The sequence below is a fragment of the Lissotriton helveticus genome, chromosome 1_1 (assembly GCF_964261635.1).
Source record: "Lissotriton helveticus chromosome 1_1, aLisHel1.1, whole genome shotgun sequence".
NCBI classification, from domain to species: domain Eukaryota; kingdom Metazoa; phylum Chordata; class Amphibia; order Caudata; family Salamandridae; genus Lissotriton; species Lissotriton helveticus.
The window spans coordinates 1,586,314,017-1,586,336,294 of NC_136057.1; the positions used below are offsets into that span (position 1 = coordinate 1,586,314,017).

Here is a 22,278-nt window from a genome sequence, read left to right on the forward strand (position 1 = left end):
GATAGACCTGTTTGCCACACAGGAAAACGCAAAATGCCAAAGCTTTGCCGCCAGGTTCCCTCACCCGGAATCGCAAGGGAATGCGATATGGATGAACTGGTCAGGCAGATTTGCGTACGCTTTTCCCCCAGCGCCTCTCATTCCGCTGGTGGCAAGAAAGCTAAAGCAACACTCGATGACGCTCATCCTGGTTGCTCCAACGTGGGCACGCCAACCATGGTACACCACGTTTCTAGAACTTTCCGTGGTACCGCATCAAAGGCTGCATCTCTCCCCGAGCCTCTTGACGCAGAACCATGGCGACATTCAGCATCCAGATCCGCAACAGCTCAACCTGCCGATCTGGCTCCTGAGGTCCTAGAATTTGGCTACCTCAACCTGCCTCCGGAATGCATGGATATCATACGAGAGGCAAGAAAGCCCACTACCAGAGCTTGCTATGCAGCAAAATGGAAGCGGTTTGTCATTTACTGTACAGAACACGATATCAACCCGCTAGATGCATCCATTCCTAACATCATCTGCTATTTGTTACATCTTTACAAATGCAATCTAGCGTACGCTTCCATTCGGATACACTAATCCGCCATAGCGGCTTATCTCCAGAACAGGCAGCATCTCTCTGTTTTCAGGGTGCCTGCCATTAAAGCCTTCCTAGAGGGACTGAAACGAGTCATTCCTCCGAGAACACCACCAGCTCCAGTGTGGAACCTCAATGTGGTCCTCACTAGGCTGATGGGCCCACCTTTCGAGCCACTGCACTCCTGCGAGCTTCAGTTCCTCACATGGAAAGTGGCATTCCTCATTGCTATTACATCGCTCAGACGTGTTAGTGAGCTGCAAGCGCTCACAGTCCAGGAGCCATTCATACAAATTCATTCAAACAGGGTAGTACTACCACTAACCCCAAATTCCTTCCGAAGGTGGTGTCACAGTTTCATATCAACCAAACTATTGACCTGCCCGCATTCTTTCAAAACCCACAAACGGTAGCTGAAAGAATGCTTCATACATTGGACGTTAGGAGGGCGTTGATGTACTACATTGACAGAACACAACACTTTAGGAAAACACAACAACTTTTTGTTGCCTTCTCAGCACAGCACAAAGGCAACCCTATTTCCAAAGCAGGAATAGCCAGATGGATTGTTAAGTGCATTCAAATCTGTTATCAAAAAGCTAAACGTACTTTAACAATACCCCCAAGGGCGCACTCCACACGCAAGTTGGGGGCCTCCATGGCTTTCCTGGGCAACATTCCTTTGGAAGACATTTGTAGGGCAGCTACGTGGTCTACACCACACACATTTACCAAACATTACTGTGTAGATGTGCATTCCAAACAGCAAGCAGCTGTAGGACAGGCTGTTCTCAAGACACTCTTTCAGACTTCTGCAGCTGGCACGGGCAGCCGCCGTTAATGGAGGGACTGCTATGTATTCTATGCACTAGATATGAATTTAGCAGCCCACATGCCTCGAACTGAATATGCTACTTACCAGTATGCATCTGTTCTTGGCATGTAGGGCTGCTAACATTCATATCGCCCGCCCTCCTCCCCGGTGCCCGTAGCAGCTGCAGATACTCTCTTGCATTCAATCATTAGCATGGACATCCTTTACACTATTTCACTCCATCTCTGCCACAATGGCTAAAAACAATCTGGGGATGGAGTCGATGCCCATGCGCACTGTAGTCCAGGGGAGGAGCCACCTATCTCGTGATACTTCGAAGACTCTTCCAGGACAACAATGTGCAATCATCCGGACCCAACACTAGGCGGCGATCTATGCACTAGATATGAATGTTAGCAGCCCTACATGCCAAGAACAGATGCATACTGGTAAGTAGCATATTCATTTCTATTCCAACTCCAGTGCCCGTGGATAGTAGGGAAGGTGTTGGATATAAAATTAAGCTATTCCCTATCCTACAGCGCCCTCCAGCGCAAGTCGTTGTAATGACTTGCGTTGTAATGGTTGCGTTGTAATGGTAGTGCGGGGTAAAAGTTGCGTTGTAATGGATGTTCCCCGTAATGTCTCTTCTCCTTGCCCTTGTGCTGTCAGGAAGGATGTATCGAACTATTCCCTCCCTATGGACCAGCACCTACAGGCTGCTCCCAACCTGGCTGGTTGATGCTCACTTTGCCTGGCCTTGTTTACCAGAGTTCTCCCAACGTTGTCCCTCGGATCACCACAACCGGAGGGAGAGGAGTTGGCCTAATGGCTAGGGCGGTTGACCTCAAATCTGGGAAACTAAGTTTGAGTCTCAGCAACAACGCTGAACATCCTGTGATTCTGGGCAAATCACTAAACCCCTTGGGCGCAGCCGCGATTCTGCGCCTGTGCGGCTGTTTTGAAGAGTGGGCGGGTTCATGACGGCCCCCAGCCGTCATCAGCACACGAGCACTGTGATGCATGACGGACGGGGGCCGTCATCAGCACGCAAGGGGTTAATCTCCCCGTGCCTAACAAAAAATGAATGTGTCCTCATGTAACGCAACTGGTGCTATGTAAGGCGCTCTGATACACCGATATCTTATGGTCAAGTTCGCGCTAGATAAAACTCTGTAATAAAGCTGTTGTCCTGTTCCCTATTTCTATTGTTTCATTGCCTGCGTGATTACCTGGCCCTCTAACTGGAATCCACACCCATTACCCTCCCCCTCTGAATGATTAGAGACCTGATTTGCCTCAGTATTGGAAAATGCCAAACCACCTTCATTACTGGTAACCTAGAATCTGCTGGCATGCTTCCTTTATTTGCAGCCATTTCCATCTATCTGCCCTTCTTTACAATTTCAAATGAATGATCCTTTTTCTGAACGCAAGGAACATTCTTCTTTTTTCACTGCAGTACCCCAAATGACAAACTTCTCTATGCAGTACTGCCTTTGTCTCCCACATGTCCTCAGCCACTTGACCAGCTATGCTCTCTGATCTATTATCTGTGCTCCATGACTCTTGACATTTTATGAAGCCTTTACAGACTACTTTTCTGTATGCCATCAGGCGTCACTTGCTGAGCGCAAGGCCTCGTACCTACACACAGAGGGGCTGACTCAGCCCTCGCCTGTGTCGTCTGTGAGCTCCCTCCCCTGATTGTTCCTCCTGAATTTCCTGCCCTCCTCCCTCACAATGCCTGTGGCTGTGATTTATCACACGCCGACACCCGAGACAGCGAGTAATTCTCCTTGCCAACCACTGATTCCACAACCACACCAGTTGATGCCTGCATTGTTTCTTGTGGCATCACTGCGGCTGGAATACTTTGTATCTTCCCAACTTTATTTTTACTGCGTGGACATGAGAAAGTCAAACTGCGGCTGCCGCCCCACTTGCTGCCTTGCGCCTTGGCCTATGAAGGCCAATCCATGCCTGACTCAAAACCCCAGGCGTTATTAGATTGTCCCTCCCCTCTGCGCATAGCGTCCTGAGCTCCTCCCTGAGTGCATCGCTCTCTTATGCCATCAGCCCAGGTAACATATAAGGCTTTATGTTCAGCCTTATAACCCACAATTTTTACTTCACGAAAATGAACAAGAAACACCTACCCTAAGCTGAACACAGTGTGCCTAGGACTATCCCTAAACTCAGGACAACGACCTGTCGTCATATCCCTTCCTGTAAAGTAGCCTGTCCCATAACACCTAAACCTGGACTGCTCCAAGTGCCTGAAAACTGCAGGGGGTGGACTCCTTTCTGGAGGCTACCCCCGGGCCCTATTCCGACTGTCTCCACATAACCACAGCGGTCTCCCTCACAGCCATCGGATTTCCTGCTTTCAGGAGGTCCGTAGGAAGCCATTCTGGCCCCCTCAAATGCCAGCATAAATGTGGATTAAGGGTCATCGAATTACAGCTCGCATAGGTGCAGCCATTTGCTTTTGTGTTAGTCCTCACAACAGTGGTTGCAGATATTAATCTAATTAGCTTCAGTCAGGCCTAGAGCATAGCAGGGTCTTCAAGCAAGTGTCATTATTGACCATGTATTTATTTTCTTTAGTAAAGTGACTTGTATGGCAATGGGATACTTCATAGCAATCAACAAGAATAGAAAAGAGAAAGTTGGGAGCAAAGGAGACTGATCTGATGGGTTTTGTCAGTATACAATGTTCATCCATAGCAGCCCCAGAGTCAGTGCAGTGTTCAGCTAAAGGCAAATCTACATAGTTCAGTTATCAAAAGTGTGTGCTGTAGATACACATGCTTTGCGTACTCCTATGATCTAGTGTTGAGTCCAGATGTTTGCCAGTTGTTTTTCTTTAAAGAAGTCTTTTCCAGTCACAAAGTAAGGTGACTCCTCCTTTCGGTGATAGTGCACATGGGCATCAACTCCATTGTTAGATTACTAACAATCCTCAGCACACGCAAATAGTAACATAGTATTAAAACTTCAATCATTGCATAAGAAAGAGTCATTCATTGTATTCAGTTCCTTGTCTTGAATTCACAACGCCCAGCCAACACGTGTTTGGTCGATAGGGGATTACCCTGCGACTTCCTCAGGGCTGTCAGGCTCGTCGCTTCTCTTACTTCTCCTCACCTCTCCACTGGTTCTACATCCAACCCGGCTGGCCAAATGGATTTATGTCCTCCTTCAATCAGAGTGAAAAAGCTCCCATAATGTCTCTACTTGCAGGGTTATGAATCCACCGACTGCCGTTCAGTCCGGTGTGAGACGTTATTGCGTAACGAAATTTCTTATCCTCTCTTGTAATCAAGTACACTTGCAGATCCCAATTCTTCTCGTAGCCGCGTCGTGCACTGTAAACTGGATTAAGGTGTCTGTCAGTAGAGCCTCGAAATTAATTTAAGGTCCAAAATAGACCATGAAGGGTAATGGACCCAACTTACTTAACCAGTGGGATGAATTCCCTATCAATTTGTACTCAATAGCAGTCCAAATCCTGCTGGAGAAACTGTGGTCGAGAGACCAATGGTCAAAGCATGTTTGCTAAACCAGAATGATTTCAGCTGGTACAATGAATCTACAAAAAGAGAGGAGGGAAATAAAATCTGTGCTCAGGACCAGGTGTTGTTGGAAATGACAAATGCCGTGCACACAGTGGACTAATCGGGTTTAAAATAGGATAAGCCTAGTCCTACATGACAGCGGGCTGAAGGAACGACGTGTGGAACTCGCAGTTCCATACTGAAGAAACTGCACACGCGCAGTGTGGCTAGAAGTTGAAAAACATTTTTTTAAAGGGCGTGCGCCTTATTCTATTATACATATGGGTCAAGGGAACAGGGTGAGAAACTCACAGTTCCTTACTTGAGTGACCAAGCACTGTGCGGCCCTGTATGAAACATAGTAACCTTGCCCCGCGGGAAGTAATATGATTAGTGAATGGCATCTCAATTGCGGTGTGTAGCTGGTGCCGGCTTTACGGGTAAAGTGGCATGTCTAATGAAAGGCTGTGTTGGCAGTGCGCTTCACGGGTGGAAGCAGAGACTATCAAACGACCCAAACTGTTTTAAGAGTGGCGCCACAGCGCTCAAAGGTTTCAAAGTGATATGTGCCTGTAGAGTGTTTAAGAGAAGAGCACGGCACTCACCCGAATAGCTCAACCTCCTGTCAATTGTTTGAAAGAACGCGCCGGCAGCACTGGGAAAACATTGAAAGGTGGACGAGAGAGTCCATGCGACGCCCGGTAATGTGCAGCCGCTGAATGCCGGTATGCAAGTAGATTGCAAGGAGGGAAGAAAGACTTAGCTGTCCCGGGATGATGAGTTTGCGGATGACACATCGAGAAAACATCCAGAGGGGGGTAGATGAATTATGGACATTAACTCAACAGCAGATAAATCAACAGGTGTATCGGAACTTCTCCAGTATTGGGGTGTCTTTCATAGATTAACATGCCTGAATCATTCCCCGTCGTCGGAGTGGGAGTCCCACGGTACATAAAAAAGCAATAATTTGATTATAAGAAAACCAAAACCCTTGCTAATAACAACCAGGAAGTAATAAAGCCCTAAGCTACAATGGAAAAAACTTCCACACTCATGACTATCCTAGTCATTTTGTATAGACCAAACTACAGCCAATCAGGCGCCAGCACCCACTAGAATGCTCTCCCCAGAGACTCAGGCTCTCAGATTTTCTACCGCACGTCGTGTGAAAGGGAGTCTCCCTGAGCTCTGCCCAGTACTTCTCAACCGGACTGGTTTTTCTCCTATTTTTGGAATGTCTTCTTCAAAATCTCTCTTCAAACCATGTGAGTCTTGTGGGAAGCTTAGGCTTTTTAAAGAAGATCCCCACAAAAAGTGCATTTATTGCCTATATCCAGACCATGAGGTAAAGGATTGTAAGATCTGCAGGACCTTTCCTCAGAAGACCCTCAGAGACAAGGAAGGGAACATTCGAAAAAGGCCTTTGAAGAATTGCTGAATTATTCTAGTGGAATACAAAGAATTAGAGCCATCTTGACGGAATCTGGAAATGGCCGCTAAAAACACTTTCAGTGTGGAATGAGACAATCCAGACTTAGCCAATTGAAGAATGAACGGTAAGATCTGTTCTGCTTTCGCTTGGAGTGGATGTAAATTGGCCGCAAGACACCAGGCACAAAACCTTTTCCATTTAAGTTTGTAAGTCTTAATAGTAGCAGGCGCTCGAGCATTGGCTAAAACCTCTTTACAATCCTCTGGGATATTTAGATATCTTAATACAATGAAAGGCCAGAGAGATACAATTTAAACAGAAGTCTATCTTTTAAATACTTCATCAATTGTAAGAAATGCTAGTCTCTGGTTACTGATATGTTGAAAACAACAATAGAGTGCATATGTTGGTTCAGCGCTCAACCAATGATGTTACATTTCCTACAGAGATTAAACAGTGAATAACAAAGTAAAAGCCCAGGACAGTGATTATACATAGTCATGTTTGAAAATAGTCCACTCACAGCAGAATAACACATTATGAGGGTCTGAGTCACTAGATTACAATGTTAATGATTTACCACATAAACTATTTGATGGCACCATTTGTTATTCAGAGGCCTAAGACGTGAAAAGAGTGGCGCATGATTGCTGCTCCATCTGTTGCACTGCTGTGAAGGAGATAAGTTCTTCCATATAGAACGAATTCTCATTTTGAACCAGGTAATCCATAATAAACCATTGTACTTAACACTGTAGTAATCTTCATCATTTCTATGTATACATATCAGTCCGGAGACAGCCAGATGATACTGAATACTTTATTCTTGCATATTCAAACGTTTTCTCTAGCTAATCCAAGCTTTACCATCAACGTGTGCAGATTTAAAATATTTCACGACTAGTCTTTCAGTTTTGACCCAATGCATTTCGAACCAAATAGGTTCTTCGTCAGGGGTTACTGTAAAAAATTAAAAGCAAACACTTAGCCATCCACTCTATAGCGTAACATACTCAATAATTAAAAAACAAAAAGTGTCTTCCCTTTACATTGTAATAATCGTTACCCTTAGCCTCCCTCTCAATGTCTCAAACTGTGCAAATAATCAGGGTCAAACTAACGAACCAGCACATTCAACTAATTGAAAGCATCGCGGATTCAACCACCCCAAGCGCGTTATTTGATTAAGGACTGTTTCAGTTAAATGGCCGTTTTTTTTATAGTTTTCATAATTTTCACGTCTTTTGACATACTGTGAGTGGACGATTCACAGCGCTGCTTGCACCCACTCATTTGGTAGTTTCAGCAACAAATTGAAATAAACAAGGGAAGGAGTGCATCCACTATTCTTGACTCTTGCTTAGCAACCATTTGGTATTCAGGCATGCCAGTTGGGCATTGCTGGAGTGAAGTTCATTCAGCCCGTTAGCAATTGTGTCCAGACGTACCATCCATTTAGATTCTCTAATGTTTAAGATAGCGGAAATATCACCGCCTCTCGGTCCAAATTCCGCTTTCTCTATTACCAGCCACTGCAATTCATCTGGATTGTGTCTCAGCAATGCACAATGTTCCACTAGTGGTGCCCCCACCACGGAGCAACGAATCCTACTTTGATGCTGTAGTATTCTTGCCTTGATCTTCTGTTGTGTCTGCCCTACATAGAGTGAACCACATTGGCAGATTATTCCATAGATTACATTCATGGAGTTACAGTTAGTGAAGGAATGGAGGACAATTGTGTGTTGTTTGTAGACAAAGGTCTTGGTAGGGATTGTGGTGCAGCACGCTTTACAATGTCCACATTTTTAATGCCCTTTGATCTGTGGTAAATTCCAGAGTGATTGGATCGTTGGTTCCGCAGCATTTTCCAAAAAGGAATGGACCACATGTTTTCCACGAGAAACTTTGCAATAAAAAAAGTAATCAACAAACACTGGAACCTAGTGGCAGATGAGAATGATCAACCCAATCCACCAATGCACTCTTTCAAAAAAGCGATGAGTGTTAAAGATCTTTTGGTCCAATAGAATAAGGCGCACGCTACTTTCAACCTGGACAGTTCACTGTGAGTAAGGCATTTTTCAACTTCTAGCCACACTCGGCGTGTGCAGTATGGAACGGCGAGTTCCACACGTTTTTCCTTCACCCAGCTGTCATGTAGGGCTAGGCTTATGCTATTTTAAACCCGATTAGTCCAATGTGTGCACGGCGTTTGTCATTTCCAACAACTCCCAGGCCAGAGCACTGATTTTATTTCCCTCCTCTCTTTTTGTAGATTCATTCTACCGGCTGAAATCATTCTGGTTTAGCAATCATGCTTTGACCATTGGTCTCTCGACCACAGTTTCTCCAGCAGGATTTGGACTGCTATTGAGTAGAAATTGATAGGGAATTCATCCCACTGGTTAAGTAAGTTGGCTCCATTACCCTTCATGGTCTATTTTGGGCCTTACATTAATTTTGAGGCTCTACTGACAGACATCCTACTCCTACAGGTGTTTTTTGACTCTCTCCTTCCTACTTCCTGGAGGCCTCCCGCCCCATCGTCTTGGACGACATCCTGCTCCTTTAAACACTTTCCACACAATTCAGACACAGTAATTACAGTTAATCTTATTTACTTTGTCCGGGTCCCAATTAATTTCAGACCTGAACATTCCAACTCTCTATTTCATTTTTTAGGTGCCCTTCCCTTCCACTTGCACTTTTGTCCTGAGGAAGACCCCACTAGTAAGGTTCTGACGAATACCTATGCAAATCCAGGGGTCGAAACGTCGACATACCACTGATGCCAGTAACGCCAACAGCGCATGCCGCACTGTGACTTCTGTTTTACATGGCGATAACATATTTCATTGTAATGTATTGTGATGTGGACTATGTTTGAAATATATGGCATTGAGTAACATGCCCAACAATTTGATTGTGATAATCGCTAGTAATATTTTTCACTTACCTCACAACCTCATTCAATTCACTGCCCCTCCCCTTCTCCACCCATGTGGGCACGCCAATGGTGATTTGGCGCGTAGCCAATACACACAGTCTTTTTGCTAGGTAGGATAGGGCTCACTGGGACAAAATGGAGGAGTTACTCCAATATCTCCCAGAGGAGCTTAGGACAAAAGGGCGGGAACTACGTCAGGAGAAAAAACTAATTTCCACATTCAGGTGTGCGTTAGACACTGCTGATAAAGTAGCCAGAGGAGTAAACACCAGTATTGTCCTCAGTAGACACGCATGGTTGTGAATCTCTGGTTTTATACCAGAGGTACAACAGACAATACTAAATGCTCCCTTTGACAAGGAACATCTTTTTGGCCCTCATGTGGATGAAGCACTTGAAAAAGTGATAAAAGACACTGAAGTGGCAGAATCCATGCGAGCACTACAATCACCCTCTAATAGCGGCTCCTTTTGCCATTCATTTAATAGGGGCGGCTCAAACATTACCTTCACAGACGCCAACACATCTTCCTACAAACCTCAAAATCAATTCTTCCCCTCTAGAGGATTTTACCACTGTGGTTACAGAGGAAACAATTTTAGAGGTTGAGGTACACCAACACATAACTCTCCATCTCCCTACAAGCAGTGACTTGATAACAATTCCCCCCGACCATCATATACCGATCGGGGAAGACTGCACCAGTCTCTTCCAATTTGGCAATCAATAATATCACAAAATGGGTGTTAGACATTATCCAACATGATTATTGCCTGGAGCTCACCAGCTATCCTCCCAATATTCTACCTCGCATTCACAAACTCCCTCTAGAGCACCAACTGCTCAAACAAGGAAATCAAGCTCTTCTAACAGAAGGAGCTATAGAACCAGTTCCAATACATCACCAAGGGTCAGGGGTTTACTCACTTTATTTCTTATCCCAAAAAAGATGATTCTCTATGACCGATATGAAATCTCAGGCCTCTAAACCTGTACATACTGTCAGAACACTTCCATATGGTCACACTTCAACAGGTGCTTCAGCTTTTACTGCAAGGCAACTTTATATCATCACTAGACTTAAAGGACACATACTTTCACATCCCTATTTACCCAGCACATCAAAAATATCTCAGATTTGCCGTAGCAGGAAAACACTATCAATTCAAGGTGCTCTCATTCTGAGTCACCACTGCACCCAGAGTATTCACCAAATGTCTAGCAACAGTAGCAGCTCATCTAAAAAGAAAACAAATACATGTCTTCCCATATCTAGACGATTGGCTCATCAAAGCCAACACACAACACAAGTGTTTACAACTCACTCAAATTACCATAAATCTTCTTCATCAGTTGGGATTCACAGGCAATGCACAATAATCCCATCTTCAACCCTCACAGTTGCAACCCTATCTAGGAGCTATGCTAAACACTCAATAAACAAATTTAGCCTAGTCCAATGCAGCGAGGATTCACAAGTTTCAAGTACTACTACTACAATTCCAAAGCAACCATTATCTAACAGTGAGATCTTTCATGCAACTCCTAGGTATGATGGCATCAAGTATTGCGATAGTGCCTCATGCAAGATTCGACATGTGTCCTCTACAGGAATGCTTAGCACATAAATGTAATCAATCAAAGGGTCAACTAAAAGATCTAGTGTTGGTAGACAGCCGCACCCATGGCTCTCTGCAGTGGTGGAACACACAAAACTTATCCACCCTGTTCCACAGATCGTGCTCACAGCGGACACATTGCTCACAGGGTGGGATGACTATCTACAACATCCAGCATGTTCAGGGTCTCTGGGACACCAAAATCTCCACATGAACTACCTAGAGCTCTAGTTGTTCGCCTTGCGTTAAATGCATTTCTACCTCACTTGATAGGGAAAGTTGTCTTAGTCCAGACAGACAATATGACATCTTTGTACAAAAACAGGGGGGACACACTCTCTACAGTTATCACACCTCTCTCAAAGTATTTGGTGTTGGGCAATACATCGCAAAATCCAACTGCTAGCAGAACACCTTCCAGAGACGGACAACGAATTTGCCGACCTCCTCAGTAGGATGCGGTGTCAAGTCCATGAGTGGGAACTCCACCCCAAGTCCTCCTCCCATACTTCCACAAATGGGGGTTTCCACAAATAGATCTCTTTGCAACAGCACAGAACTCAAAATGCCCAAACTTCACCTCCAGGTTCCTACACCCTCTATCCAAAGGCAATGCCCGATGGAGGAACTGGTCAGGGATAGTTGCTTATGCTTTTCCTCCTCTCACTCTCCTTCTTCTTCCATTTCTGGTTCGGATTCCAAGGCAAACATCTCTCTCCCTTATATCAGTAGCTCCCATGTGGGCTCGTCAACCATGGTTCACCACACTACTAGAACTTTCTGTAGGTCCACTCCAGAAGCTTCACCTTACTGCAAACCTTCTCACTCAGAATCATGGAGAAATCAGACATTCAAACCCCAAGGAGCTCAACCTAGCGATTTGGTTCCTGAAGTCAAAGAGTTTGGATACCTAAATCTAGCATCAGATTGTATGACAATTGTTAAAGAAGCAAAACACACCATTAGAGCATGCTATGCAGCAAAGTGGAAAAGGTTTGTTATATATTGTAATAATCAAACAATTGAACCACCAGATACTTCTATACAACAAATCATTTGTTATCTATTGCATCTACAACATGCAGGCCTTACATACACATCCATACACCTAGACATTGCAGCAGTGGCTGCATAGCTTCAAAACAGACAACACTTATCTCTATTCAGAGTACCAGTAATTAACGCCTTTATGAAAGGCCTTAAAAGAGTGATACCACCAAAGGTTCAACCTGTATCTGCATGGAACCTTAATATTGTTCTAATAAGACTTATGGTTCCACCTTTTGAACCATTGCACAATTGCCCACTACAGTTCCCTTCTTGGAAGGTTGCTTTCTTGATTGTTATCACTTCACAGTGACCTTCAGGCTCAAACCTTAAAAGAACCATTATTCCAACTCCATAGAAATAGGGTGGAGAGTGGTGAGAAGATAAAATTAGGTGAAACTGAGTAGAAGTAAAGACTTTAATGTTTTCTTTCAGCTCCCCAATATTAAAAAGTGAAATAACAGATTTAACAAAATATCTGTTCAGCAAGTGGTCGACATGTTTCTGCATATAAGGAACAGACGGAAAGAGCGGTTCTCCTCATTTACCTGAGCTGCAGCCAGGTGAGGTGAGGCGTGATCCCCACACGAATAGGATTGTGGTGGAGCATCTGTACCTGACAATCAGGTGATATTATTCCTTTTTACTTTTCCTCACTCATTTTATCTTCTCACCACTCACTTACTCACTTGCACTGCTTCTTTTAGTTGTCATATTACATCCATACCGTTCACTGGTAAAAAAACAAGGGTCTTCTTACACTTACCACTTGTGTGAATGTGTTCGCACCTACAACTCCTGGGTAAGGAGAACCCACATGATGTAAAAGTGGCGGTACAGATAGACAACTGATGGGAAAATTCTCACCCTGAGTATGTGCCTCATGTGAATATGTTGATATAGTATCATGTGTAGTCACTGATTAATCCCGCTCACACCCCTCTTTTGTGTCACATCAGTAGTTGTTTGTGATGAGAGCCTTTTGTTCTGACTCCTAGGTATTTCTGTATTCATTACACAAACAACGTATGCATTGCACTCATGTACACAGGAGGCAGAAGCTGCTGAAAATAAACCTCACTTGAGATTGTTCTCAGCACACACCTTGCGCTGCAACTCAAATGCCCACATTTCCCAACTTACAGCTCCAACAAACAGTGCAAAAGAGCCACGTCCATGAGCTTTCACCTTATCAGAAACAAGGAAAGAACTCAAGGCTGTGCCTTTTACTTTACCCTTGCTTCTTATTGGGCATAAGGTTGTATGACGGACAAGCTCAACCTAACTGACATAAGCTGACATGCTATAGTGCGGAGGCAAATGCAGCTTGTCACTGAATGATTTGTGAAAGTGTGAGCCCTGTGGGTACAACCACCGCCTGGCACATGCACAATACAAACAGTGGATCCCTCTTCTTCTGTCAACGTTATATTGCAGCTTTACTTGTAAAAAAATTGTTCTTTAGATTGTGTTCATGTAAGGTCTAATGTGTCAAGCACTTAATTACACAGTTTGGCAGGTTATTTTAGAGGTTTAGCACTACAGAGTACAAATACTACAACATAACCCAAAATAAACAAGGTTGAGTAGTAAGTGACCTGAAGTTGCATCAAACGAAATAAGTAAGAACAGAATCAATCAATCAATCAGAATACTTGTAAAGCGCGCTACTTACCCGCGAGGGTCTCAAGGCGCTGAGGGGAGGGGGTGCCGCTACTGCTCGAAGAGCCAGGTCTTGAGGAGTCTTCTGAAGGCAAGTAGGTCTTGGGTCTGCCGTAGGTGGGTAGGAAGGGTGTTCCAGGTCTTGGTGGCAAGGTAGGAGAAGGATCTGCCGCCGGAGGTTGTTCGTTGGATGCGGCTAACAGCGACGAGGGTGAGACTGGCGGAGCGGAGCTGGCGGGTGGGGGTGTAGAAGCTGAGTCTGCTGTTCAGGTAGGCTGGTCCGGCGTTGGGGAGTGCTTTGTGTGCGTGGGTGAGGAGCTTGAAGGTGATCCTCTTGTCGACGGGGAGCCAGTGTAGGTCTCTCAGGTGGGGGGTGATGTGGCTGCGGCGGGGGACATTGACGATCAGTCGGGCGGAGGCGTTTTGGATGCGTTGTAGTCGTCGTAGGTGTTTGGCTGGGATTCCTGCGTAGAGTGCGTTGCCATAATCCAGTCTGCTGCTGACAAGGGCCTGTGTCACCGTTCTTCTTGTTTCGGTCGGGATCCACTTGTAGAACCTGCGGAGCATGCGGAGGGTGTTGTAGCAGGAGGAGGAGACGGCGTTGTCCTGTTTAGACATGGAGAGGGAGGAGTCGAGGATGAATCCTAGGTTGCGTGCATGGTCGGTGGGTGTCGGTGCTGTTACCAGTGTGGTCGGCCACCAGGAGTCGTCCCAGGTTGAGGGGGTGGGTCCGAGGATGAGTACCTCCGTCTTGTCCGAGTTCAGCTTCAGACCGCTGTTCCTCATCCAGTCAGCGAAGGCCTTCATTCCCTCGTGGAGGTTGGTTTTGGCGATGTGCGGGTCCTTGGTGAGGGAGAGGATGAGCTGGGTGTCGTCAGCGTAGGAGATGATATTGAGGTTGTGTTGGCGGGCCACTGTGCGAGGGGGGCCATGTAGACGTTGAACAGCGTCGGGCTGAGTGATGAGCCCTGGGGGACGCCGCAGATGATGTCAGTGGCCTCGGATCGGAAGGGCGGGAGGCGGACGCTCTGGGTTCTGCCAGAGTGGAAGGACGTGGTCCAGTCAAGGGCCTTCTCTTGGATTCCGGCTTCTAGGAGGCGTGTCTTTAGAGTGCAATGGCAGACCGTGTCGAAGGCGGCTGACAGGTCCAGGAGGGTGAGGGCTGATGTTTCGCCATTGTCTAGTTGGCGCCTGATGTCGTCTGTGGCAGCGATGAGGGCTGTCTCAGTGCTGTGGTTTCGTCTGAACCCGGACTGGGACGGGTCCAAGATATTGTTGTCTTCCAGGTGGCGGGCCAGTTGCATGTTGACGATTTTCTCGATGACCCTCGCCGGGAATGGGAGCAGGGAAATGGGCCGCAAGTTCTTGAGGTCCTTGGGGTCTGCCTTGGGCTTCTTGAGGAGGGCGTTGATTTTGGCGTGTTTCCAGCTTTCCGGGAATGTCGCTGTTTTGAAGGAGATGTTGATGACCTTCCGTAGTTGGGGTGCGATGGCAGCGTCTGCTTTGTTGAATACGTGGTGTGGGCACGGGTCTGACGGAGATCCTGAGTGGATGGAGTTCATGACCTGTGTGTCTCATCGACCTTGGTCCAGGAGGTCAGGCGGTTGGCGCTGGTAGTGTTCACAGGGGAGGTGGGGTCTGGCGTAGTCGGGGCGGTCATGGTGTTGAAGCTGTCATGGATGTCAGCGATCTTGTGATGGAAGAAGATGGCCAGTGAGTGGCACAGTTCTTGTGAGGGCGGTATGTTGTTGGCATTGGCGCTGGGGTTGGAAAGTTCCTTTACGATGCTGAAAAGCTCTTTGCTGTCGTGCACGTTGTTATCCAGGCGCTCTTTGAAGGAGGATCTCTTGGCTAATCTGATAAGGTGGTGATGCCTGCGGGTGGCGCCCTTGTGGACTGCGTGGTCTTCCGGAGTGCGTTCGTTGAGCCATATCTTCTCCAGTTTCCGGCATGCGCGTTTGGAGGTCTGCAGCTCGTCGGTGAACCAGGTGGCTCTCTTGCTGGTGTGGTTGTTGGAGGGTTTCTTGAGTGGGGCGAGAGTGTTGGCGCAGTCGTCGATCCACTGTCTGAGGTTGCGGGCTGCGGTGTCTGGGTTGGTGGGGTCAGTGGCTGGGTTTTGGGCGAGGGTGGTGATCAGCTGGTCTTCGGTGACTTTGCTCCAGCAGCGGCGAGGTAGCTGTTGGGTGCGGTGGTGTGTGGTTGGTTTAATGAAGGTGAAATGGATGCAGCGGTGGTCGGTCCAGTGGAGTTCGGTGGTGTGGTCGAAGGTGATGTGGGTGCCTGTGGAGAAGACGGGGTCCAGCATGTGGCCAGAAAACAACTTTTTTTGATTCCCCTCTAATCACATCTCCCTAACACTTTTCTTTCTCCAGGGTGTGACAAACTCGTCACTGACAAGCAGCTGATGCGTCTAGCCAAGTGTTTGGGGAAGAGTTGGAAACAGATCGGCATTGAAGTCCTGGGCATAGAAAACAACAAGCTGGAACAGATTGAGGAAGATAATCAAAACAATCTGGTGATGAAGAGTTTCACAATGCTCAAGGCATGGAAAAACAAGGAAAAAAAGAAAGCAACACCAGTTCATCTCCACCAGCTCCTGTCCAGTGAAGGGGTGCCACTCGAGCCAGAGGCCTATGATTTCCTAGATGACTAAGCAGGATGATTATGAGTATGCAAAAGGAAGAAGCTTCTTGTCTTTCATGGACAACTGCTGCTCTTTGCCCCTTTTTTACTCAGCACTTGATAACCCCTGACTATGTTAACTATGTTCCACCTATGAGCATGGCTAAAAGAAGTATGCATCGAATTACAACCCTAAGAAACACAAAATTAGGGTGATAAATCACTCCAAATATATTTGCCCTCTTGGTTTATATATAGCAGACTCCTGTTGTACCTTACAATTCCTGTCTATAACGTTTATAGTAATGTTGAGAAATTAAACAAACATTTTCAATGCAATAGGTCTTGCATTTGCGAGAGTTTAAGCTATTGACATTGTAAATTGTTTGTTTTCAAAAGCAATACATATATAAAAGTCATTGTCATTTCTATGCCGATAGCTCAACTCTCGCTAATGCGAGACCACTTTCATAGTGGCCACGCTCCTTTCTTTAGACGCTGCTCACCGTATTCAGGTTACAGTGAGAAGCGTCTAAAGGAAGGGGCGCAGCCAGCATTAAAGTGAAAAAGTAGTATGGAGTGCTTTCACTTAAAAGAAAGAAAGTGCAGCCGCTAAAGTGAAAGCGGACTGAGGTGTAAGTTAAATAAATAAAGAAGCGCGGCCGCTAAAGTGAAAGCGGACCTCGCTGCAAACTAAAAAATAAATACATTAATAACAACAATGTAAAAGTGGGCTGAGACGTTGTGGGTGGAGTAGAGGAAGACCATTAAAGAAATTAGTGATCACCGACTAGATAAAGCAGACCCTGTAAGTCCACAAGTAAAAAGTCCAGTCTTTATGGGAGATAAAATATGCAGACAAGGCGGTACCAAAGAGGGACTAGTAAGCCTATTCACGAATGAAAAACGATTTTGAAAGGACTGTAACAGGAGCCAATTAAAAAGATGGGTGGAGCTTTTATTACATTCCTCAATACAGCATGCCACGCAGAGCAGCGCATGCGCTGCCCAGGCTCAACCTAAAAATGATGAAGATGGTGCCCACTGGAAAAAGGTTTGAACCAGAGGGATTAGATTAAAGTGATTTCATTTATAAAAACGTTGAGTGTGAGCATCAATATGAAAAGAAATCCTCAACTTTAAACATAATAATGAATCCTTGGTGAGATCTCAACAGTACGATTGCTTGGTCCATCTAACAAAATGACTTAGTATTTCTGGGATATAAAACACAAAGATTAAGGGGCAGATGTATCAAACGATTTCTTTGTTGGAAACGCTGCGTTTCGGTAAAAAGCAGCGTTTGCGACAAAGAAATCGAAAAATGCAATGTATCAACCAAAACGCATTGCAATATTAAGGAATCGCAAATTTTGCGATTCCTTAATATTGCGTAAGCATTTAAGGAATTGCAAATTGCGATTCCTTAAATGCTATGTAAAAAGCAATTAAGTTTTGAGAATTTACACTAAGAAATCGCAAATTACCATCAACTTGTAGTTGGTGGTAATTTGCGAATTCTTTTACAAATGCACTTTTTGGCATTAGTAAAGGTGCCATGTGGCGCTCATACATGCCCTTAGGGCATGTATGTGCGCCATATGCGCACACATGTAAATTTCAGGGGTGCAGCAGGGTGTCCTTAAGACACCCTTGCACCCTTGAAATTAATCTAAATTTGGGATTAGCAAATTGCGAATCGCAAATTGAGAATGACTTTCCATTCCTTCCTATGGGCCTCCTGGCCCATTGAAATGAATGGGAAATTATTCCTTAATTGCGATAAGCAATTTGCAAATTGCAATTAAGGAATTTTAATAAATCGCTAAAAAAATAGCGAATTTTTATATACATACCATTTTGCAATTCTCAAATAGCGATTCTCAAAAAATCGCTATTTGAGAATCGCAAATAGGTATTTTAATACATCTGCCCCTAAACCATTGTTTCTTTTACCCTAGATTATGTAAATTCTGCATGCTCCTGTCTTTCAGATAACTCCCAAAACTTTTTCAGAAGCTCAACATTGTGTGTCCATGGAACAGTCCAGAAAAGACGTGCATGAATTTACACCCTTTGGTTAGTTTTAATATACACAAACGACAGGGGTAGATGGAGCTGTAGCTTTCTTTGATCGACAAGAAGTTAAATTGGCTAAAGAAGCACTTAAAAGGGCTTTTCTTGTCACTTTTGCATCTTCCCCATTTATATTTTGTAAGAAGATTTCTATGTACTTTTTACTTTTTCCACACACACTGTGCATCATTTAGACCTAAGCAGCTCGAGTGTCAAATATGTTATGGCAGAGGCTGCAAATCATCTGCCAGGCCACATAATTCAGCCATTTCATTGCCAGGCCTTTTCCATATAGAATGAGAAGCCCTTCTTTGGCTATTTGGGACAGTTTGCTCTTAGGCCTCCATAACCTTTTTCCACATAAGTTATCCATGCCAAATTTGCGTCCTTTTTTCCTAACAACCTGGGTATTCTAAAGGTACCCATGGTTTGTGGATTTCCATGGAGAGGACTAATAAAATAGGCAAAATCTAGTTATATTTTGGGGGGTTCGGGAAAAATAGAAAAAAAAAGTGCTCCGCAAAAAAAGTATGTTTTTTTCCCTAAGAATGGCATCATTTAAAGGTTTGCTGTGCTAAAGTCATCATCTTCCCAGCTTTCAGGAATATGCAGATCTGAATAAAAAAACTATATATTTAGTACAATTGTGGCATTTTTTAAAGAGGTAGCTAATTTTTCCTAATTTTTGGGCTTTCAACCTACTTTCAGTTTGTGGTAGAAACTGCTGTGAAACCCATGGGTGATCCCAGAAAGCTCCAGATTTCTAAAAAGTAGGCAATGTTATGAAGTCAGCCAGGGGTCATTTGCGTAAATCCCTCAAGAGCCAGCAACTGGGTTGCACCTACAATGGTTTTTCATTGTGTACCAGTTACAGAACAATTCAGATATAAAGAGTGAAATAAAGTACTATGGAAACCTATGTATTACTGAAATGGACATCAGTTAAGGAGTTCAGTAGCAGTGGTTATTAGTACATCTCTGAATTTGTGAGTACCCTTACTACCATGTGATTCAGAAGGCATCAAACCAAGCTCAATGGGAGTCCTGCGGGCGACTCACCAACTGGGGTAGCATTTTTGTCAAGATAAGTAGGGGAACGCTGAGTGGTAGGAATTTTGTAGATCTCTGTGGTTTCCGGAAGTTCAAGTCACAGAAATGCAAGGAGAATGGGTGATTGTAGTGAAAGTTTGAGATTTGCACGGCATTGTGGGTGATAACATTTTGTGGGATCCACGCAAGGCATACCCTCCTGGACTTCCCCAGATGTCTAGTTTTCAGAAATGTCAGGCTTTGGTAGGTTTCCCTGGGTAGCTGCCAAACCCTAACACCAGAGCTAACCCCTATTGCGAATTTCTCCACTTTGCAGTTTTGGGCCTTTTGTATCACAGGTACTAGGCCCTGCCACACAAGTGAGGTAGCATTTTTATTGGGATTTGTGGGGGAATGCTGGGTGGTAGGAATTTTGCAGATCCCTGTAGTTTCCAGAAGTTTACCTCACGGAAATGCAAGGAAAATGTGTGGTTTTAGTCATCATTGGGAATCGCTGGATAATGTGAGTAAGAAAATGTAATGGGATCCATGTATCTTTGACTCGCCCAGGTGTCTAGTTTTCAGAAATGCCTGGGTTTGTATGTTTCTACAGTTGGCTGCAGATTCGGGCCTGAAACATGCAGCCATTCAGTTTAGAAGTAGGATGATATTGGGACTTAGCCCTACTCTGCTAGCCATATGTAAAAAATATAAATAAACTAGAATCAAAATTTCTCCTCTTGCCATAGGGCTGGGCATACTGTTGTCCTCATAGGGGCAAAAAGACTATTGCCCAATATGGGGTAGGAGTTTTGGCTCAATTGCGGAGTATGACACCCGAGCCTTTTGTTTATTTTAGTGCCATGTTGAAATCCCTGGTGTGAAGTGGCCTTTCTGGCACCCGTTAACAATATTTGGGTAAACACCCTAAATCCACCACCAGGTCACAGAAAGACTGATGTACCTGTTCTGGAGTGGGAGCATTGTACAATGTCTGGGTGAGCCAGCCACCCACATTTTTATTTTTAGGCCTATTTTTCCCCCGGTGTCTTGTGGCGTTTCTGTCTCTCATGGAGATTTTGGATAAACAACCTCAATCCACCGACCTCTGGGGCAGAATTATGCACTTATTTTGTGGTGGGAGCACGGAATGATGCTTGGGTGAGCATACCCTTTTTTCTTAGCCCAAAAAAGGTGTGGTGGGCGGCACACCCAGGCATCACACTGCATTCCTGCCTCAGAATAGGTGCTTTATTCTTTCAGCCTCCCTAGCCCCCGGGGGTGTATTGATGGTGATGACCAAAAAAATGTCCCCGGGGAACAGAAAGTCCACTGGATACCTAGGAAAAATAGGCCCAAATTAAAAACGGGGGCTGCTCTCTCAGGCAGCATGCCCTGTTCCCACCCCACAATAGGTGAATCGGTTTTTCTGCTCCACGGGGGGTAGATTGAGGCCATTTACCCCAAATCTGCCCCCAGGTGACAGAATGGCCGCTAGACACAGGGGGAAAAAACGGCCACAAATAAAAAAAGGAGTGGTGGCAGCTCGCCAACACATCACTTCTTGCCCCCTAGTCTGACCCTTTGGGCAGATTGTGGTTAAGCACCCTCCAAACCCTTTATTATAAGGCTCAGAAAACATTCCCTGGTGCCTAGTAGGACTTTTGCTCCCCCAACCAAGGGGGCTATGGCAGAAAAAACCTATCTGACACCCAATGGGGCAGAAAGGTGGGTGGGTCCTTAGCATAATGTCTGGGTGAGCCACGCCCACCTCTTTTACTCATTAGAAAAAACCCTCCTGTCTAGTAGGCTTACTGCAGTCTGCAGGGCAGATCAGAGGTACAGACCGCCTATCTGCTCATGGGGGCAAAGAGACAGTCAGGGTCATTTTGTGGTGGTGACTCAGCCCGATGTCTGGCTATCCCAACACCTGGGAATAATTAAAAAAAAATCTCTTTGAAGTCTAGTGGACCTGGAGGGGGGAGTTGGAGGAAGGGTTGGGGGCGGAGGGGGGACTGGGGAGTTCTCATATAGTTCAATAAGGTTTCGCTGACATGTAACCATGCAAGGGGTGGTTCTGCGCCTCCATAAAAAAAAAAAGTCTAGTGGACCTCCTCTCTGCCCCCAGGATGGGGGGAGGCAGAAAGACCATTGGCATATTTGTTGAGTTAGGGGTTCGGCCCACCCCTTTTCATCATAAAAAACAATCCCTTGTGATTGTCTGCCCCTTGGAGGACAGCAAGACTCTGAGATTCATTTTAGGGGCTGGGGGCTCAACCTGACTTCTGGGAAGGCTACACCACTCCCGAAAGCAACAAAACAAATCACCCTGATATGTCTAGTAAGCTTTCTTTTCCCGGGGTGGGACAGGTGGGAAGTAAGGGCCTCGGGGGGGGGGGGGGGGGGGGGGTGCGCTGCGCTTTACAAATGTGCGCACTGCAGAAAGACCTTTAGGATATTTGTTGAGGTTGGGATCTGGCTCAATGCCTGAGTGGTCCACCCCCAACCCTTTTCAGTATAAAAAATATACTCCCTTGTGTCTAGTGGGCTTTATCCCCTCCCCCCCACCCTCGGGGGACAGATGGGAGGCTACTTCAACCTATCTGCACTGCGAGGAGGGAGGAAGACTTGTGGCGGTGGGGTGGAGCCCTTGCCCATTGCTAAGCGGGCCACTTCCGCCTCAAAAACACTCCATGGTATCTAGTAGAGTTTCTGCCACCTCTGGGACAGATTTGAGGTAATGACTTTCTATTCCCCCGGGAGGGGTAGAAGGACTGTTGTAATATTTGTCGGTGGGTTTGGACCGATGCCTAGGAGGGCCACCTTTGCATTCTTTAAAAAAAAAATCTCCTCGGTGTCAAGTAGGTTTTCTGTCAGATGGGAA

The 22,278-nt window shown here is 45.5% G+C and overlaps 1 protein-coding gene across 4 annotated transcripts in view; it reads left to right on the top strand.

The window, feature by feature from the left end:
• LOC144828826 (uncharacterized) overlaps nucleotides 1-19,284 on the top strand; it is a 161,940-nt gene extending 142,656 nt beyond the window's left edge. For 3 of the 4 annotated variants that reach the window (XM_078687360.1, XM_078687335.1, XM_078687351.1), the window contains exon 6: nucleotides 16,040-19,284. In XM_078687360.1, coding sequence (XP_078543486.1) covers nucleotides 16,040-16,320 — 281 coding nt within the window. In that variant the 3' untranslated portion in view covers nucleotides 16,321-19,284. The remainder of the gene's footprint in view (nucleotides 1-16,039) is intronic. The other variant, XR_013610540.1, reaches the window with a different exon arrangement.
• Nucleotides 19,285-22,278: the final 2,994 nt, after the last annotated feature.